At 44.1% G+C, this 17,625-nt stretch overlaps 1 protein-coding gene across 2 annotated transcripts; it reads right to left on the bottom strand.

Annotated features, from left to right (window-relative positions):
* Positions 1-1,874: 1,874 nt before the first annotated feature.
* Positions 1,875-12,229, bottom strand: LOC133472564 (zinc finger protein OZF-like). 2 transcript variants are annotated; one of them, XM_061763586.1, is made up of 3 exons: positions 11,776-12,229; positions 8,275-8,432; positions 1,875-4,917 (listed from the first exon to the last, which is right to left on the bottom strand). In XM_061763586.1, the coding sequence occupies exons 2-3, from the start codon at positions 8,399-8,401 to the stop codon at positions 3,686-3,688; spliced, it is 1,359 nt and encodes a 452-aa protein (XP_061619570.1). In that variant the 5' UTR covers positions 8,402-8,432; positions 11,776-12,229; the 3' UTR covers positions 1,875-3,685. The 2 variants fall into 2 exon arrangements, with proteins under 2 accessions (XP_061619570.1, XP_061619568.1); XM_061763584.1 differs by having other exon boundaries at positions 8,275-8,429.
* Positions 12,230-17,625: the final 5,396 nt, after the last annotated feature.

The following is a 17,625-nucleotide window of genomic DNA, read 5'->3' as shown; positions in this document are numbered from 1 at the left end:
TTTCAACGGACAATTGAGTGACTCTCACAGTTTGAAGAATTTTATTTTATTCGGGATTCTATTTACACTTTTCAACCTTTTCACATCGCTTCACAGTCGAGTTCGAGCAATCATTTGCTCATTTTAAAACATTGGACAAAAGTATTTTGGCACCAGTGCTCATTCTCAACATTTGTCCACAGGAGGCTTTTAGAAGATACAAAGAAAACTAAACGATTGATAAAATAAAAGATGATAGATGACATTTACTTTTTCATTTAAAGATTCTGCTGTTCTCACCAGCACACTTTTGTTTTTTAGCATGAGCCTTACGAGAGAAGGTTCACTGATGGTGTAGTGGTACACTCGCCTGACTTTGGTGTGGGCAGCGTGGGTTCAGTTCCCACTCAGTAGCGGTGTGAATGTGAATATGAATGTGAGTGTGAATGGTTGTCTGTGTCTACATGTTCCCTGTGACTGACTGGCGACCAGTTCAGGGTGTAGTTCGCCTTTTGCCCGAAGTTGGCTGGGATAGGCTCCAGCGCCCCGTGACCCTGACCAGGATAAGCGGTGTTGAAAATGGATGGACTGATGAGAGAAACTTTGACTGCAAACTGAGCAGGCAAAATGTTTCTCACCAGTGTGGGTTCTTGTATGTTTTTCTAAGCTTCCCGTCTGAGAGTGAAGGGTGAGGAAAAGGGTGTCACTAACAATGCCAGGTACAGGGGAGGACAGGTCACACACACATTTAAAAAAATGCTTCAAGCTGTTTATTTGAAAACTAAAACGTAATTGGGGGGGGGTCACTCACAAGACCAGGTACAAGGGAGGACAGGCCACACACACAACAAAATAAAAAGGCACACACGGTAAAATCTACAGCAACCTAAACATCCAAATGAGACAAAGAGGAGAGACCCTCCACTAAGTGACCCACCACCTGTAAACCTGGCAGCCCACCTGTTTTGGACTTATCAAAAGCCTTTGACCCAATCAATCTTGACATCCTCTTATGCCAATGCTGCAGTTTCCTATCAGGATGATGACTTGACTGCGAGTCATTTTTATGGGAATCCAAAAGTCGATGGTCCGACCCTGCCGAAATCCCCGCCAAGCCGACTGTGGCTGAACGAGGCCCCTGGATATTTTTGTGCGTACGACATGTTTCAGTAGGAAATCCACGCAAGTCTTTGTACATGAGGCCCCTGATGACTTGTTTCTCCTGAGGCTGTCTACACATCCAGGAGAAACAAGTCACCAGGGGCCTCATGTACAAAGACCTTCCTCCTAAAACATGGCGGACGCTCAAATCCAGAAAACGTCGTACCCACAAAAACATTCAGATGTATGAAACTGCATACTCATGAATCCAAGCACATTTCCTTCGTACATTCCAATTAACGTGGAAATGAGCACACATGTCGGAGTAGCTCATATTTGAATATGCAAATCCCATTGAAATGACGCACCTTTTGTACATGAGGCCCCAGGTTACGTGAAACTTGCTGGCAGCTTCTTTTAGCATATTTGTGGCCCAGTCCGCCATGGTTCACAGGTACAGCAGCAGTTTCCATAGTGTAGTGGTTATCATGTTCGCCTCACATGTGAAAGGTCCTTGGGTGGAAACAGCTTTTTTTCGTCTCTTTCTTGTCAGCGGGCGGTTGTCCGTGGTTTGCGATATGGACACATTGCGGGAAGTGCGTCAAGGGAGATAGAGTTGCCCAAAAGGTGGAGGAGAAATGCTGTCATTGTGGAGGACAACACAGGGTGACACTTGGGTGTGGATGCAAAGTAAGAAAGACAAAATCAGTCCGGTTAAAGTGGTCAATAAAATCAGTGATGCCGACGCAGTGAAGAGGCTCCAAAATGCAAAGCAAAGTGATAATATTGCCATGTCAACAGAAAATGTTTTTCTCTTTATGGCGTACGTCATAAATGGTGTGGAAATCACAGTAAAACAGAAAGGACTGAAATTAGTGTTAAGGCAGCAGAGAATGATTTGGGAGTGAAATAAATTTTCTGGGAGCAAATTTAAATGGAACAGGAGCATCTTTAGACAGACAACTTTCGCACCAGGTTCCACCAACCCAACCTGTGATTGCATAGTGGTTAATACTCTGTGTTGTGGCCGCAGCAACCCTGGTTCAAATCCGGGTCACGACAGGAATGCGACCCTGCAGTGACTTTCTTTAGTGCTGCTGAAGTTTGCTTGTGGAACAGTGAAAATACTCCACAGGGGGTTACAGAGGGCCCAATACCTTTGTGGAGCAATGGATAACGGGTCTGACTACAGATCAGAAGCTTCTCGGTTCAACTCCTGGCTAGCTCGTGCAAAGTTTTGCAAGTCATGCGGTTTTAAACCCAATTCAGAATGCTGTATTTGACACGTTCACCTTAAACGCTAACTCACACAACGCGGTCAGGTCTTACCATGACAGTGTCTAACATAATGGAAACCCCGAAGGTTAATAGCTGATAATATAGGTCCGACATCACATTAATTTTTTTAGCCTATAATGTACGCCATCGGATATATAATGCAAACTTCACATTTAATAAAGACTACTGGGGGACAGAATTTCCACAACATTGTAAGTTTTGCCTTTGAAGTGATTCTCACCGTCGGCGACAACCTGAATGAGATAAATACAAGCGCAAATACATCTCCAGAAAACGAGTTGCACGGTGGAGTTGAATTCATCCTTTGTAAAACAATGAGATGTTCCACAAAGGTTGAGCAAAGGTGGCATGAATAAGAGCTTGTTATGGTCTTGATTGGTCGCTTCCGGATCGGGTGACGCCCCTCCGGTGGGTCGCAGCCTCGGCCTCCGCACGCCCTCCTTCTTCTGCACCCTGGGCCACTAATTAGTCATTAGTTTCAAGATCAAACATCATGCCAATGTAAATATTCCCATTCATCAGGTCCAGGGCTTGACATGAACTTTTTGCTCACCAGCCACTGTGGCTAGTGGCTGCCCAGAGTTACTAGCTACTCAGCATTTTAACTAGACCCAATTTTGTGTTGGATAAATAGGTTTAATATGATTAAAGCTAGATTAAAGAACTCGATAAACAACCTTTCTAGATGTAGACGTGCACACACAAAACAAGACTACATACTGTAAATCTTTAACTATACAGGTCATTATTGTCCTGTCCTGGTCCTTTTATATGAAATTATGCTTCTTTAATAAGCTTCTTTTTTTTTTTCTTTAGTCATAACTTTCAAGTTACTGATGCAAAAAAAAAAAAAAAAAAAAAGTCACATTTATTCGCACATTAGCCACTTTGCACTCAGTATTTGGAGTTGCGTTAATAATAATGTAATGTCCAAAAAATTCATCCAGACTTTGAATATGGGCAAAAACTACACTCTGGAAAACACAGAAGTTCAATGAGGAAATGCAATCGGCTCCTGCTTGTTATGTATCAAGCTGTGACAGACTGACAAGTCCCAAATGTGGGCGGGCAAAAATCTGGTTGAAAATCAAATATTTCATCAGTAAATGATTCTAAAATGACTACGGACTGTATTTTGGAGGACTTTTTTCAGTAGACATTTTTGAGTCCAGCACGATGGAATAAGTGCCCATTCTCTCACCTTTAACTAGTCCCTTTACAGTATTTTGGCACTACTGCTAATTCTCTCCATTTGCCCGCAATAATAGCTGTTTGTAAGTCAGTAGCATAGTAGTTACTTTTTAGATTAAACATTTACATTTTCATTAAAAGCATCTTGATCACTGCTATTCTCACCAGCACACTTGTGTGTCTTAACCTGATACTTATAAGAGAATCTTTGGCCACAAATTGAGCAGGAAAAAGGTTTCTCACCAGTGTGCATTCTTGTGTGTATTTTTAACGTTCCCTTCGCAGAGAATCTTTGACTACAAACCGAGCAGGAAAAAGGTTTCTCTCTAGTGTGCGTGCTTGTGTGATTTTTTAAGTTTCCCTTCACAGAGAATCTCTGACCACAAACTGAGCAGGAAAAAGGTTTCTCACCAGTGTGGGTTCTTGTGTGTATTTTTAAATATCCCTTCTGAGTGAATCTTTGACCACAAACTGAGCAGGCAAAAGGTTTCTCACCAGTGTGGGTTCTTGTATGTATTTTTAAGTTTCCCTTCTGAGTAAATCGTTGGCCACAAACTAAGCAGGCAAAAGGTTTCTCAGTGCTGTGTTTTCTTGTGTGTATTTTTAAGCTTCCCTTCTCAGAGAAACCTTGACCACAAACTGAGCAGGAAAAAGGTTTCTCACCAGTATGGGTTCGTGTGTGTCTTTTTAAGTGTTCCTTCTTATAGAATCTTTCACCACAATCTAAGCAGGAAAAAGGTTTCTCACCTGTGTGCAATCTTGTGTGTATTTTTAAGCTTCCCTTCCTAGAGAATCTTTGACCACAAACTGAGCAGGAAAAAAGTTTCTCACCAGTGTGCGTTCTCATGTGTTGTTTCAAACTACACTTATTAGCAAATGTTTTCCCACACTGAGAACATTTCCATCGTTTGTTGTCGGTCTGAAATGTCACATTAACTTCAGACTGTTTATCGTCATCATCATCAGTGTGTGTAGAGTGCGACGTCATGTCGTCACTATCTGATAGTGGAGCTAAGAGTCCGTCTGCTTGTGATCCTCCACAGTGGTCTCCATCACCTTCTGTTGTCATGTGTTGACTTGAGCTGCTGCTTGGAGGCTCAGCCCCTCTGCTCTCCTCACTTTGACCTTCATCTTCACTCTTCAGAGAGGCACCAGTCGATGGAAACTTGGTGATATCCTCCGCCTCCTCTTCCCGTTTGATGTGGGGGCGTGTTTCTTCCTCCTCTTTTTCAATTGAAATGGGCTCCTCTTCCTCTTTGATGTGGTGGACCTCTTCGTCCTCCACTTCCTCTTTAATGTGAGGGGGCTCTGGCTCCTGCCGCTCAGTAAGAAGATCTTCAGTGATGTCTGCAAGACACAAGAAGACAAACATGCATGGTTTGACAAACATGCATGGTTTGGTAAGTCTTTCCTCATGTTGTGACTTAAATGTGTATTATGGTTTAGATTTTTAATTTCAGGTTGATGTATAAGCCAGATGAGTTTGATATGTTGGAAAGAATAAAACTGGGCGGGTCAACAACAATAAAATGTGAAAAAGTGTAAAATAATAAAGTGAAGAAAGTATCAAAAAAGGTAATATCGTGGGACCCCTGCCTACCCCCCGGATTGGCATTTGCTAATTTTTCTGTATAGGCTTTTTTATGTAACAACGACCTCTTGTAAAAATAATTTCAGCAGCAGTCAAGTGAATACCATAATATGCAGTTAAAAATAATTTTACAAAGCCTCACCGCATTCATCCCAACATCGCCGTTTAACAGGTTTTGGAGGGATATTGTACATGATTGCTGCACCGGTTTTTAGCTCGTTATGAACCCTTTATTCAACATGTGCTATTACGGAATGTCATTATTTTGTAAATATGTATATATCACATTGTACAGTTTGGTTTGTTTGTATTTGCTTTTATTTTGCTTTCAATCAGCCCCTCTTTGAATAATTTCAAATGACATAATTGTGATTTGTAACTTTTTATTTCAGTTTGGATGTTTAATTTATTCAATACCATGTCTTGGGACTATAATTGCTATTCTCACATACAATAATGTAGTGGATAATTTTGCTTGGAGTGGGTTGCTGCAGTAGCCTCGACAGCAAATAGAGTTGTTTAAAAAACAAACAAAACAAAAAAAGTATATATACCAAATTGTGCTGGGAACGCTCATGTTCCGGGGGAGGCGGGGGACATAGAGTCCGAGTGGACCATGTTCCGCGGCTCCATTGCTGAGGCGGCCGACCGGAGCTGTGGCCGTAAGGTGGTTGGTGCCTGTCATAGCGGCAATCCCCGAACCCGTTGGTGGACGCCAACAGTGAGGGATGCCGTCAAGCTGAAGAAGGAGTCCTATCAGGCCTTTTTGGCCTGTGGGACTCCTGAGGCAGCTGATGGGTACCGGCTGGCCAAGCTGAATGCAGCTTTGGTGGTCGCTGAAGCAAAAACTCGGGCATGGGAGGAGTTCGGTGAGGCCATGGAGAAAGACTTCCGGACGGCTTCGAGGAAATTCTGGTCCACCATCCGGCGTCTCAGGAGGGGGAAGCAGTGCACCATCAACACTGTGTATAGTGGGGATGGGGCGCTGCTGACCTCGACTCGGGACATTGTGAGCCGGTGGGGAGAATACTTCGAAGACCTCCTCAATTCCACCGACACGCCTTCCCATGAGGGAGCAGTGTCTGGGTTCTCTTAGGCGGGCTCTCCTATCTCTGGGGTTGAGGTCACCGAGGTGGTTAAAAAGCTCCTCGGTGGCAGGGCCCCGGGGGTGGATGAGATTCGCCCGGAGTTCCTCAAGGCTCTGGATGTTGTAGGGCTGTCCTGGTTAACACGCCTCTGCAACATCGCGTGGACATCGGGGACAGTGTCTCTGGATTGGCAGACTGGGGTGGTGGATTCTCAGATTCAGGAGGAGCAGTGTGGTTTTCGTCCTGGCCGTGGAACAGTGGACCAGCTCTACACTCTTGGCAGGGTCCTCGAGGGTGCATGGGAGTTCGCCCAACCAGTCTACATGTGTTGTGTGGACTTGGAGAAGGCGTTCGACCGTTTCCCTCGGGGGGTCCTGTGGGGGGTGCTTCGGGAGTATGGGGTACCGAACCCCCTGATACGGGCTGTTTGGTCCCTCTACGACCGGAGTCAGAGTTTGGTCCGCATATCCGGCAGTAAGTCGGACTCGTTTCCGGTGAGGGTTGGACTCCGCCAAGGCTGCCCTTCGTCACCGATTCTGTTCATAACTTTAATGGATAGAATTTCTAGGTGCAGCCGAGGCGTAGAGGGTGTTTCCGGTTTGGCGGTCTCAGTACTGCATCTCTGCTTTTTGCAGATGATGTGGTTCTGTTGGCTTCATCAAGCCGTAACATCCAACTCTCACTGGAGCAGTTCGCAGCCGAGTGTGAAGCGGCTGGGATGAGAATCAGCACCTCCAAATTTGAGACCATGGTCCTCAGTCGGAAAAGGGTGGCGTGCCCTTTCCAGGTCGGCCGAGGATGAGATCCTGCCCCAAGTGGAGGAGTTCAAGTATCTTGGGGTCTTGTTCACGAGTGAGGGAAGAATGAAACGGGAGATCGACAGGCGGATCGGTGCAGCGTCTGTAGTGATGCGGACTTTGTATCGATCCGTTGTGGTGAAGAAGGAGCTAAGCCGAAAGGCGAAGCTCTCAATTTACCGGTCGATCTACGTTCCTACCCTCACCTATGGTCACGAGCTGTGGGACGTGACCGAAAGAACAAGATCCCGGATACGATTCACGGAAATGGCCTATTTTGAGTTCAAAACGGCGAATTTCGCCGAATGGTGACTGATTTGCATGTATGTTAACCAAAAAAAAAGACTGAAAAAAAGAAATACAAAAACCCTTCAAAAGAAGAAGACATGATGAACCTTCCAGACCGCTGGTGTCAAACTCAAGACCCGGGGGCCAAATCTGGCCCGCCAAGTCATTTCATGTGACCCGCGAAAGCAAATCATCTGTGTCAACTTGCATGATTATTGCGCAAATTCTCATAAAATAAATAGCTTTGAGACATTGCAAGCATTTTCTGTTTATGGTAACTTGAACAATAGTTGAACAAACTATTATCATTGACTTTTGATTTCAAAACTAAGTATCCATCAATTTGTTGTGTGTATGTAATAATGAGGAGACTAAACATTTATATGGTTTCACAGTCAACGGCCCTCTGAGGGAAACCGTGACTACAATGTGGCCCGCGACAAAAATGTGTTTGACACACCTGTTCTAGACCTATCACCTTGAGTTACCTTGTGTATTACATCCACTATATAAATAAATTTGCCTTGCCTTGGCTCATCCATATTTGAATCCGCTCGAGACAACTGGACGGCACACCTTGTCTTCTGTGTCTCCCCCTCCCCCTTTCTGTGTTGTTACAGCAGCATTCATCGCATGACGTCACGGGTTGCTAAAGTAATAATCACGGGACATAACGAATCGATAACGAAATTTGGTGCCAAATCTTAATTATCGACTCCCGCCTCTCGCCCAGAGTGAGCTGTGATAGGCTCCAGCATGTGATGATAAGCGGTATGGAAAATGGATGGATGGATAATTATCATTTTTTTTAATTGATTTTACTGATTCATCAATGCAGCCCTAATTATATGTAATGTCACACAGTGCCCTTAAATACACACAGGAATATTATTCACATTAGAATGCATTTCCTAAACAAGTGAGAGAGAAGTGAACCGACCTGCTCTGCGTTGCACAGTTTGAGGCTGCAGCTTGAAAACAGCGTCCACTAGTTGACATTGTGGCTCCTTTTTTTCTTTTGGTCCACCAAGTTCCTCCGCGTACTCTGCTGTCCTTCTTGCACACATTTTCACACGACGATAGCAGCACTTTACGCTCCAAGTTAGAGGGATGAGAAAAGCAAGTGTGAATCGGACATGTCAAACAATTATATCAAGATGAAGATTTGGACAATGTGGGTTAAACCAGTGTTTCCCAACCAGGGGTACACGAGCACATTACCCGGGTTACGTGGAAACAGGCTTGGACAGGTGTCACGGAATACATGTACCGCCGCTATGTATTCAGGATTTATAACAAAATAAACTGTAATCCAGTCTTTACTGAAAAACGACATGTAACCAGATGACAGCTACATATATTAAAAATGTGGATTATTTCACAGGATTACGTGGCCCGGGTTAACAACGTCCGCCACCGGCGGCGTCAACCTGCAGGGCGCCGTTGGAAATTCAGCTACTGTGGGTCGAAGTCGAAGAGGTGGAAAGCGGGTTCTTCGGCAGAAAGAGAAGAGGAAAGCACAGAGCCTAGAACTGAATGTGGGGACTTTGAATGTTGGGACTATGACAGAAAAATCTCAGGAGTTGGTTGACATGGAGAGATTGGAAGGATGTGCAGCAGGTTAGGGTGATTAAGGATAGAGATGGAAATATGTTGACTGGTGCCAGCAGTGTGCTAGCTAGATGGAAAGAATACTTCGAGGAGTTGATGAATGTGGAAAATGAGAGCAGACATTCCAACAGCTTCTTCCCTTCTTGCAATCAACTTCTTAAACACCTAATCTACAATTCCATTGCAACACGCTGGCAATTGTTTTTCTTTTTGTCTTGAGTTTGTTGTCACATTTCTGTCGGGCCAATTATATATTACTCGTGCACTCACTGTAGTAGTCTCACCACGCTGCACTATTTGCATATCTGTTGTTGACCAATACTGGCCACTCACGCCAGAGTAGCATGTGCTCCATTTGCACACTGACTGAGGAGTATCTGCAACATTTGCACAATCAACATTGTCCCAGACTATCGTACTAATCGCTTGAAGTCTCGGCGCCCTTTGCACAATGGTCATTCCACCGGACTATTGCCATATTAGTCATTCGAACTGCTCTAAGTCCTCGAGGACTCTGCATCTTTTTGCACAATTGTCAAAAAAATAATAAAAAAATTACCGGCATTACCAGATAACTAGCAACCCTTTATTGCTCAGTGACTGTTTTTCTCAATGTCTTTATGTCTCAAAAGTGTTCTCTGTCAATTGTCTGTCTACTGTCTTACTAGAGCGGCTCCAATTACCGGAGACAAATTCCTTGTGTGTTTTTTGGACATACTTTGCAAATAAAGATGATTCTGAAAGGATCTATACAGTTTGGCCTGACAGAGGGATAGAGATGGGAAGGATGTGCAGCAGGTTAGGGTGTGGATAGAGATGGAAATGTGTTGACTGGTGCCAGTAGTGTGCTAGATAGATGGAAAGAATACTTCAAGGGGTTGATGAATGAGGAAAATGAGAGAGAAGGGAGAGTAGAAGAGGCAAGTGTGGTGGACCAGGAAGTGGCAATGATTGGTAAAGGGGAAGTTGGAAAGGCATTAAAGAGGATGAAAAATGGAAAGGCAGTTGGTCCTGATGACATTCCTGTGGAGGTATGGAAGATCTGGGAGAGGTGGCTGTGGAGTTTTTGACCAGCTTGTTCAATAGAATTCTAGCGTGTGAGAAGATGCCTGAGGAATGGAGGAAAAGTGTGCTGGTGCCCATTTTTAAGAACAAGGGTGATGTGCAGAGCTGTTGGAACTATAGAGGAATAAAGTTGATGAGCCACACAATGAAGTTGTGGGAAACAGTAGTGGAGGCTAGACTCAGGACAGAAGTGAGTATTTGCCAGCAACAGTATGGTTTCATGCCTAGAAAGAGCACCACAGATGCATTATTTGCCTTGAGGATGTTGATGGAAAAGTACAGAGAAGGTCAGAAAGCTACATTGTGTCTTTGTAGATCTAGAGAAAGCCTATGACAGAGTACCCAGAGAGGAACTGTGGTATTCCATGTGGAAGTCTGGAGTGGCAGAGAAGTATGTTAGAATAATACAGGACATGTACGAGGGCAGCAGAACAGCAGTGAGGTGTGCTGTAGTTGTGACAGACGAATTTAAGGTGGAGGTGGGACTGCATCAGGGATCAGCCCTGAGCCCCTGCATGTTTGCAGTGGTGATGGATAGGCTGACAGATGAGGTTAGACTGGAAACCCCGTGGACCATGATGTTTGCAGATGACATTGTGATCTGCAGTGAAAGCAGGGAGCAGGTGGAGGAACAGTTAGAAACATGGGGGCATGCACTGGAAAGCAGAGGAATGAAGATTAGATGAAGTAAGTCAGAATATATGTGCATGAATGAGAGGGGTGGTGGGGGAAGAGTGAGGCTACAGGGAGAAGAGATAGCCAGGGTGGAGGACTTTAAATACTTGGGGTCAACCGTCCAGAGCAATGGTGAGTGTGGTCAGGAAGTGAAGAAACGGGTCCAAGCAGGTTGGAACGGGTGGAGGAAGGTGTCCGGTGTGTTATGTGACAGAAGAGTCTCTGTTAGGATGAAGGGCAAAGTTTATAAAACAGTGGTGAGGCCAGCCATGATGTATGGATTAGAGACAGTGGCACTGAAGAGACAACAGGAAGCAGTGCTGGAGGTGGCGGAAATGAAGATGTTGAGGTTCGCTCTCGGAGTGACTAGGTTGGATAAAATTAGAAATGAGCTCATCAGAGGGACAGCCGAGGTTCGATGTTTCGGAGACAAAGTTAGAGAGAGCAGACTTCGATGGTTTGGTCATGTCCAGAGGAGAGAGAGTGAGTATATTGGTAGAAGGATGATGAGGATGGAGCTGCCAGGCAAGAGAGCTAGAGGAAGACCAAAGAGAAGGTTGATGGATGTCGTGAGGGAAGACATGAGGGCAGTTGGTGTACGAGAGGAGGATGCAGGAGATAGGCTTACATGGAAAAGGATGACGCGCTGTGGCGACCCCTAAAGGTACAAGCCGAAAGGAAAAGAAGTTACATTAATATAATGGTACTTGGATCACATTGCTAACTACATTTTTAACAGGACTGAGATTTCAATGTTCAAATTAAGGAGATTAAATAAAATGATTTTCATTCAATAAGCAGTTGCAGTGACTTCGGTACTTTTGGAGACTCATCAAACGTATGGTGTTAATATGATATTCTATATTCTGGTCCACACGCTTTACTAGTAGGTGACGGGAAAAGAACACGTCTCGCTCACACTTGAGCTCTACGTGGCGAAGTGTTGATCACAAAAAAAAAAACGCGTTTCTTTGTTAGCATGCTAAGCTAAAGTAGGCCAAGAGGCTTCAACGTGCAACCAGACGACTTCAACCGGACACGTAGACCGAACGAATGATGTCTTAGTCCAGTAAAGAAGAGATTGACTTACTGTGACGAGGATTCCGCACGTTTGGTACAAGTTCAGGACTTTTTTTTAAGTGCAGCACGTGTAAGCGCGTGTGGTTACGGTTGAGACGAGTGTTGGCCATAGATATGAAGCTTAGATAAGCAATAGCACTGTAGAAGTCTGGCTCATCAACGTGCCCAATGGCGGCCATGTTGGAAAGGTCGTTGTTCCCATGGAATACAATGAATGACATTAAAATTAAGTCGTAACTTGCTAATTTCTTAACCGATATTCACGAGGGTGACTTTTTTTTGTCAACGCCAAATCGTAAGCCATCAATATATCACATTTTACACGTGACAGGGACTCCCAGTCACGTGCAATAATTGAGCAGCGTTTTCGTTTTACGTAACCGTGTGCAGCACAATGGGACAGTGTACCGGCATCTTTGGTCTTTTGGTTTTCTTGCCGTCCACACACGTGGAATGCGCTGACGACTTTGACCTCCCGAGTTTAGCGTCACTGTCTGTACAGAACTCAAAATGGGCGTGTCGCATCTACCTATCATAGATATCTGTGAGTGTCGTCATGCAAACGCAATCAATCCTCGCCTGCGACCGATTGGCTGCACGCTGACATCACGGCATGGAGTTATGTTTGATACATCCCATTACACATACACACCCAGATTTCCTTATAAACATATAGCTGCATTCCACTCAGTCGCACCGACACAACAAACACGCAACATATCAACACAGGGTGCGCTTGGAAATTCACTCTCTGCACCCCGGAAACTTCGGGAACTCACAGCTCTTGTTGGAGGGTGCCGTTCGATACGAGCAGAACGGACACATTCAATATGGCGGATGTACTGACGTATCCCTGCCAATAGCCAACACGTTCATGAGTAAAGTTATCAAAAATGAAGCACGCTCTGTCTCTGTGAGTACCGCAATCCTCGGACCGAGTGTTCGAACGCACCCAGACACCGAGGCGAGATCGGATTGGTCCGAGACTACATTACGTCATGACAGGAAGCAGGGTTGGCCACAAAACAAGTTGAAAAAAGCTTCCGCGCTTTTTTTCGTCCGGACGGTACGTCCGGGAAAAGCCAAACCCTGAACCTTCACCAACCATATTGTTTGACTCTGTAGTTTCGAATACATTATTCAACTGTTCTTTCGGCCTAATCATTGAATAATCACCTCGACCAGAAGAATAGAACCAGTCACTAATAGAGGTTTGAACGGCCGTTGAAGCTTCTCGTGCTAGTTAGCTTAGCTTAGCTCTCTAGCCGCTAACAAAGAGACGCGTTTGTCAGCAACACATCGCAAATGAGAGATCGCCTGTGATTATCGTATGAAAAATGTGTGCGAGAACGAACTTTCTGGAACGAAAGAGGAGGACGAGCCACAACGTCAACTTGTGGACGCTGTTCGCATGCAGCCTCGTGTTGTGTTACACAGAGCAGGTTTGGACTCTTTTTACTCTCACTTGTTTCGTTACCAAATACCTTCTTGTGTTAAAAAATATTCCTGCGCTCATATTTGAATGGAATTTTCATATCTATATGTCATAGTGACGGCCAAATGAAGCCTCGACGATTTCCATCAAATTTGTTGAGGTTTCACGAGCTTACAAACCATTCATTCATTTTCTACAGCAATTATCCTTTTAGGGTCGCGGGTGTGCTGGAGCCTAACCCAGGTGACTTGTGGCAAGAGGCGGGGTACACCCTGGACTGGTCGCCAGCCAATCGCAGGGCACATATCGACAAACACCCATTCGTTTTCTCACATTCACAAAAAAATCCAAACCTACATGGCCCTCCATGGAAAAAGTGATTGCCCCCTAAACCGAATAACTGGTTCATGGCAATGATTCTCAAAGTGTGGTACGTGGGCTCCGCTCGTGGTAGGCGAAACAATCACTGCTTAAGTAAAGTTTTAGTTACCTTTTTTGGGTACAATGCATCTGCGTTTAATCTTTACGAATTGCCTTTTTAAAAAACTTTTATTTAGCCACAATTTTTTTTAAGGTCAGAGTGCAAGGATTTTATGACTGTCGTTTAAAATTCATCTTTTGATTGTTAATGTTTTGTAATACATGCCATTTACAACAAGGTGTAAACTCTAACTTGTCCAAAAAATGGTTTTATCGAGGACTTACTCTGAACGTGAAGCTACAATTTGGAATACCAGCGGGATGAGGATTTATATACACAGGATTAGACATGTCGTCAAACCCTCCATGTTTGAGCCAATCAGGAGGTCGGAGCGTGTCTGTGACAACTGCTAGCGGCTCGTTAGCAGCTGCGCAGACGTGCTTTCAAAATGCTATTTGCTGGTGTGTGTTGTGCCATTCAAAGGTGGACTTGCTGGTGTGTTTTGGGTCGTTGTCCTGCTCCAGAACCCGAGGTTGTTTCAGCTTGAGCTCAACAAACATTTTCATTCAGGATTTTTTTGGTAGACAACAGAATTATTGGTTCCATTTATCACAGCAAGTCTTTCAGATCCTGAAGGAGCAAAACAGCCCCAGACCATCACACTACCACCACCTTGTTTTCCTTTATGTATGAGGTCCTTTTTCTGAAATGCAGAAAGGTTTGTCTTTTTTTCTCCCTTAATAAAAAAACATTTTAAAACTGCATTTTGTGTATACTTGTTTTTTTAGCTAATATTTAACATGCAAATCCTTTTGGCAAAATTTGTCGTTTGGGGGGCGGGGGGCCTGTCGTCATAGGCTGTTTCTTACTCCTTGGAACGCCGGTAGCTAGATCCATTCCACACATCTACCATCCACACACGTGAAATTTCTGAATATTACTCCGCGGCGGACTAATATGTGAGCGGCTCGGCCAGAGGTTCCACGTGTGCGCCCGGGACCTGCTTTGGATAAGTCACAGGAGTTGACGAGACCAGAAAAAAACACTTCCGGCGCTTCTGCTGTTAAGAAGTAAAGGTACTTTTACTCCGTTACAATGATCTAAATGTTGCTCGCAACTTTTATTTAGCAATGATTGCTTATTTATCAGCTCCCCAGACCTCCGACAATGTTTTTTTGCCACCTTTTTCATGCCTTTGATCTGATAAAATAAGGCCTGCCCTCGACCTGCTGGCCTGTAATGTGAGACCTTCACCTGTCAATCAAATTATACTGAAAATTGCTTTGCTGAAGTTCTCTTGGGGTAATCTTTGGAGGCTGGCCACTTCTGGGTAGGTTCACCACTGTTCCATGTTTTCTCCATTTGAGGTTAAATGGCTCTCCCCATGGTTCGCTGGAATCCTAAAGCTTTAGAAATAGCTTTTGTTAACCCTTTCCAGACTGATAGATGTCAATGACTTGATTTATCGACTGTGCTAGAATTTCTTTGGATCGTGTCATTTTGTTGCAGCTTTTTTAAAAGATCTTTTGTCCGACTTGATTTTGTCAGGACAGATTCTGTTTGTCATTTCTTGATTGACCAGGTCTGGAGGTAACCATGCTTGGGTGTGATCAGTGAAAATTAACCAAAAATTATGATGAGCCGCAATTATTTCACAATTTAATAAGGGGGCCAGTTGACTTTGAATTTATTTTTTTTTCTTAATAAATGAAAACAGCATTTTAAGTTCACATGGTTTATATTTGTCTGATATTTACATTTGCGTGATGATCTTAAACATTAAAGTGGGGAAACTATGCAAAAATCTAAGAATTTGTGATAGGTACCATGACTTTTTCATGGCACTGTATCCGTAGACAGCCTTTCTGGCCTTTACTTAGAAACAACCACATGCTGTTACAAGCGATAAAGTCTCTCACTTTTCTCTGTTATGTTCTAATCTTCTGCCTGTTTTGATTTGATATTAAACTAGACATTGACATTGGCGTTTCTTTCTTCAAACCACATTAGGAGAAAAGGGTCCGCTACGACCCGAGAAGAATAAATCGTTGCACAGGATTCAAATGCTAATATTCCATTAGAACCATTTCTAATAGCCAATAACTGAACCACATATGACTGCACCCATTCCTATGGATATTATACCATTCCCAATTGATTTTATGTCATCCCATATAAGGCTGCAATGAGTAGTCGAATTTTTTGAGGACTTGAAGGACAACAAATGCTCGAGGATTTTTTTCTGCCTGGGGGATCCGTTTATTTAACTCGTTCACTGCCAGCCCTCCCAGTTTGACCCTATTGGTATATTCAGTAGTTGCCTGTTAATGGCAAGAAAGTGTTATTTGTGAAGCTGAACAACGCGAACGCACGACGAAAACGCGCTTAGGTCATCAATGTGGGGAAAAGGGGGTGAAAGTGAAGCAAACATAGTTCAGGAATATGGCGAAAATGAACTAATATAGTTTGCAAACCGCGTTAAACACGGCAAAGGTGTGCCAGAGAAGATAAATGCGAGGGGGAAAAGATGAAATGCCGCAAGTGTGGAGCATTTCAGACTGATTGTTATTGAAAATGACTGATAGTTTTCATTTTCTAAAGCAAAAAATACAAAAAGAAAACTTGTGAGCGAATTATGGACACTCTAAACCCTTTAGGTCCTTTAGGCAGGTCCTTTAAACTCATTCCCCATTTCAGTTCTGTTTTTTTTTTTCCCCCTGTGGCTAAAACCAAGCCCTCTTAGACTTTCTTGCAAACTATAAGTTGGTCCTCCCTCACTTTGTAAGCACCAGGCGCTGTCATTCTATCAGTGCCTATCCGCCATGATTGTGAGTTACTTGGTAATAATAACAGCCCATTTATACTACTACAATGTGCAGTTAACTAGCCTAAAATCCCCCAAATACATCTTCCCTGAAGTTTAATGTTATTTGGGCTACCTTGTGTCTGCCGTGTGCACCCACGCGTGGTGCATGGAGCGAGGCAGTGGCGAACTGGACGGCCACGCTCCACACCGGCGACGTGCACACGGAGGGAGACACCAGTGTCGGAGCCGTCCAATTTACCAAGACCACATGGAACATGCGTGGGCTCAGACAACGGCGACACTTCAGGGAAAATTAACTGTTTATTACATTCTCTAGCCCACGAGGTAACGAGCCAGCAAGTTAAGCAGTTCTCTGTTGTTCTAGTCGTCTCCTCGATGGGATCGCTAACGTGTAAACAGGATCGAGGAGGTTGTAAACAAATGAGATTTGACCCATCTGTGTTTGTCTTCTTTTGTCATGCAGACATCAGTGAAAATCCTCACCCGGAGCAGCAGCAGTCAGTGTCCCCTCTCATCAAAGAGGAAGACGAGGATGAAGAGGTTCAACACATCAAAGATGAGGAGGAAGAATTCCCACACATTAAAGAGGAAGAGCAGGAGGAAATCATCAAGTTTCTATCAACTGGTGTCCCTTTGAAGAGTGAAGATGAAGGTCAAAGTGAGGGGAGACGAGGGGCGGAGCCTCCAGGCAGCAGCTCAAGTCAACACATGACAGCAGAAGGTTATGGAGACCAAACCTTTCTCCTGCTCTGTTTGTGGCCAAAGATTCAGCGTAAATGGAAACTTAATAAGACATACAAGAAGCCACACCGGTGAGAAACCTTTTGCCTGTTCAATTTGTGGTCAAAGATTCAATCGAAAGGGATATTTGACAACACACTCAAGAACACACACTGGAGAAAACGCTTTTTCCTGCTCAGTTTGTGCCCAAAGATTTGCCGTAAATGGAAGCTTAAGACATAAAAGAACCCACACAGGCGAGAAACCTTTTGCCTGCTCAGTTTGTGGTCAAAGATTCCCTGAAAAGCAAAGCTTAAAAAGATACATTAGAACCCACACAGGTGAGAAACCTTTTGGCTGCTCAGTTTGCGGTCAAAGATTCTCTCATCAGGGAAACTTAAGAAAACACACGAGAACCCACACTGGCGATAAACTTTTTTCTTGCGCAATTTGTGGG

The sequence above is a fragment of the Phyllopteryx taeniolatus genome, chromosome 23 (genome assembly GCF_024500385.1).
Source record: "Phyllopteryx taeniolatus isolate TA_2022b chromosome 23, UOR_Ptae_1.2, whole genome shotgun sequence".
NCBI lineage: Eukaryota > Metazoa > Chordata > Actinopteri > Syngnathiformes > Syngnathidae > Phyllopteryx > Phyllopteryx taeniolatus.
Note: the sequence above shows the minus strand (reverse complement) of the source record. Positions and strands in the feature narration are given on the sequence as shown.

Excerpts from the sequence above, each read along its gene's own strand:
- LOC133472564 (XM_061763586.1), bottom strand. The coding sequence starts at position 8,401 with ATGTGTGCAAGAAGGACAGCAGAGTACGCGGAGGAACTTGGTGGACCA. Across the intron at positions 4,918-8,274 it reads AACTGTGCAACGCAGAGCAG|ACATCACTGAAGATCTTCTT; the intron begins GTCGGTTCACTT and ends TGTGTCTTGCAG.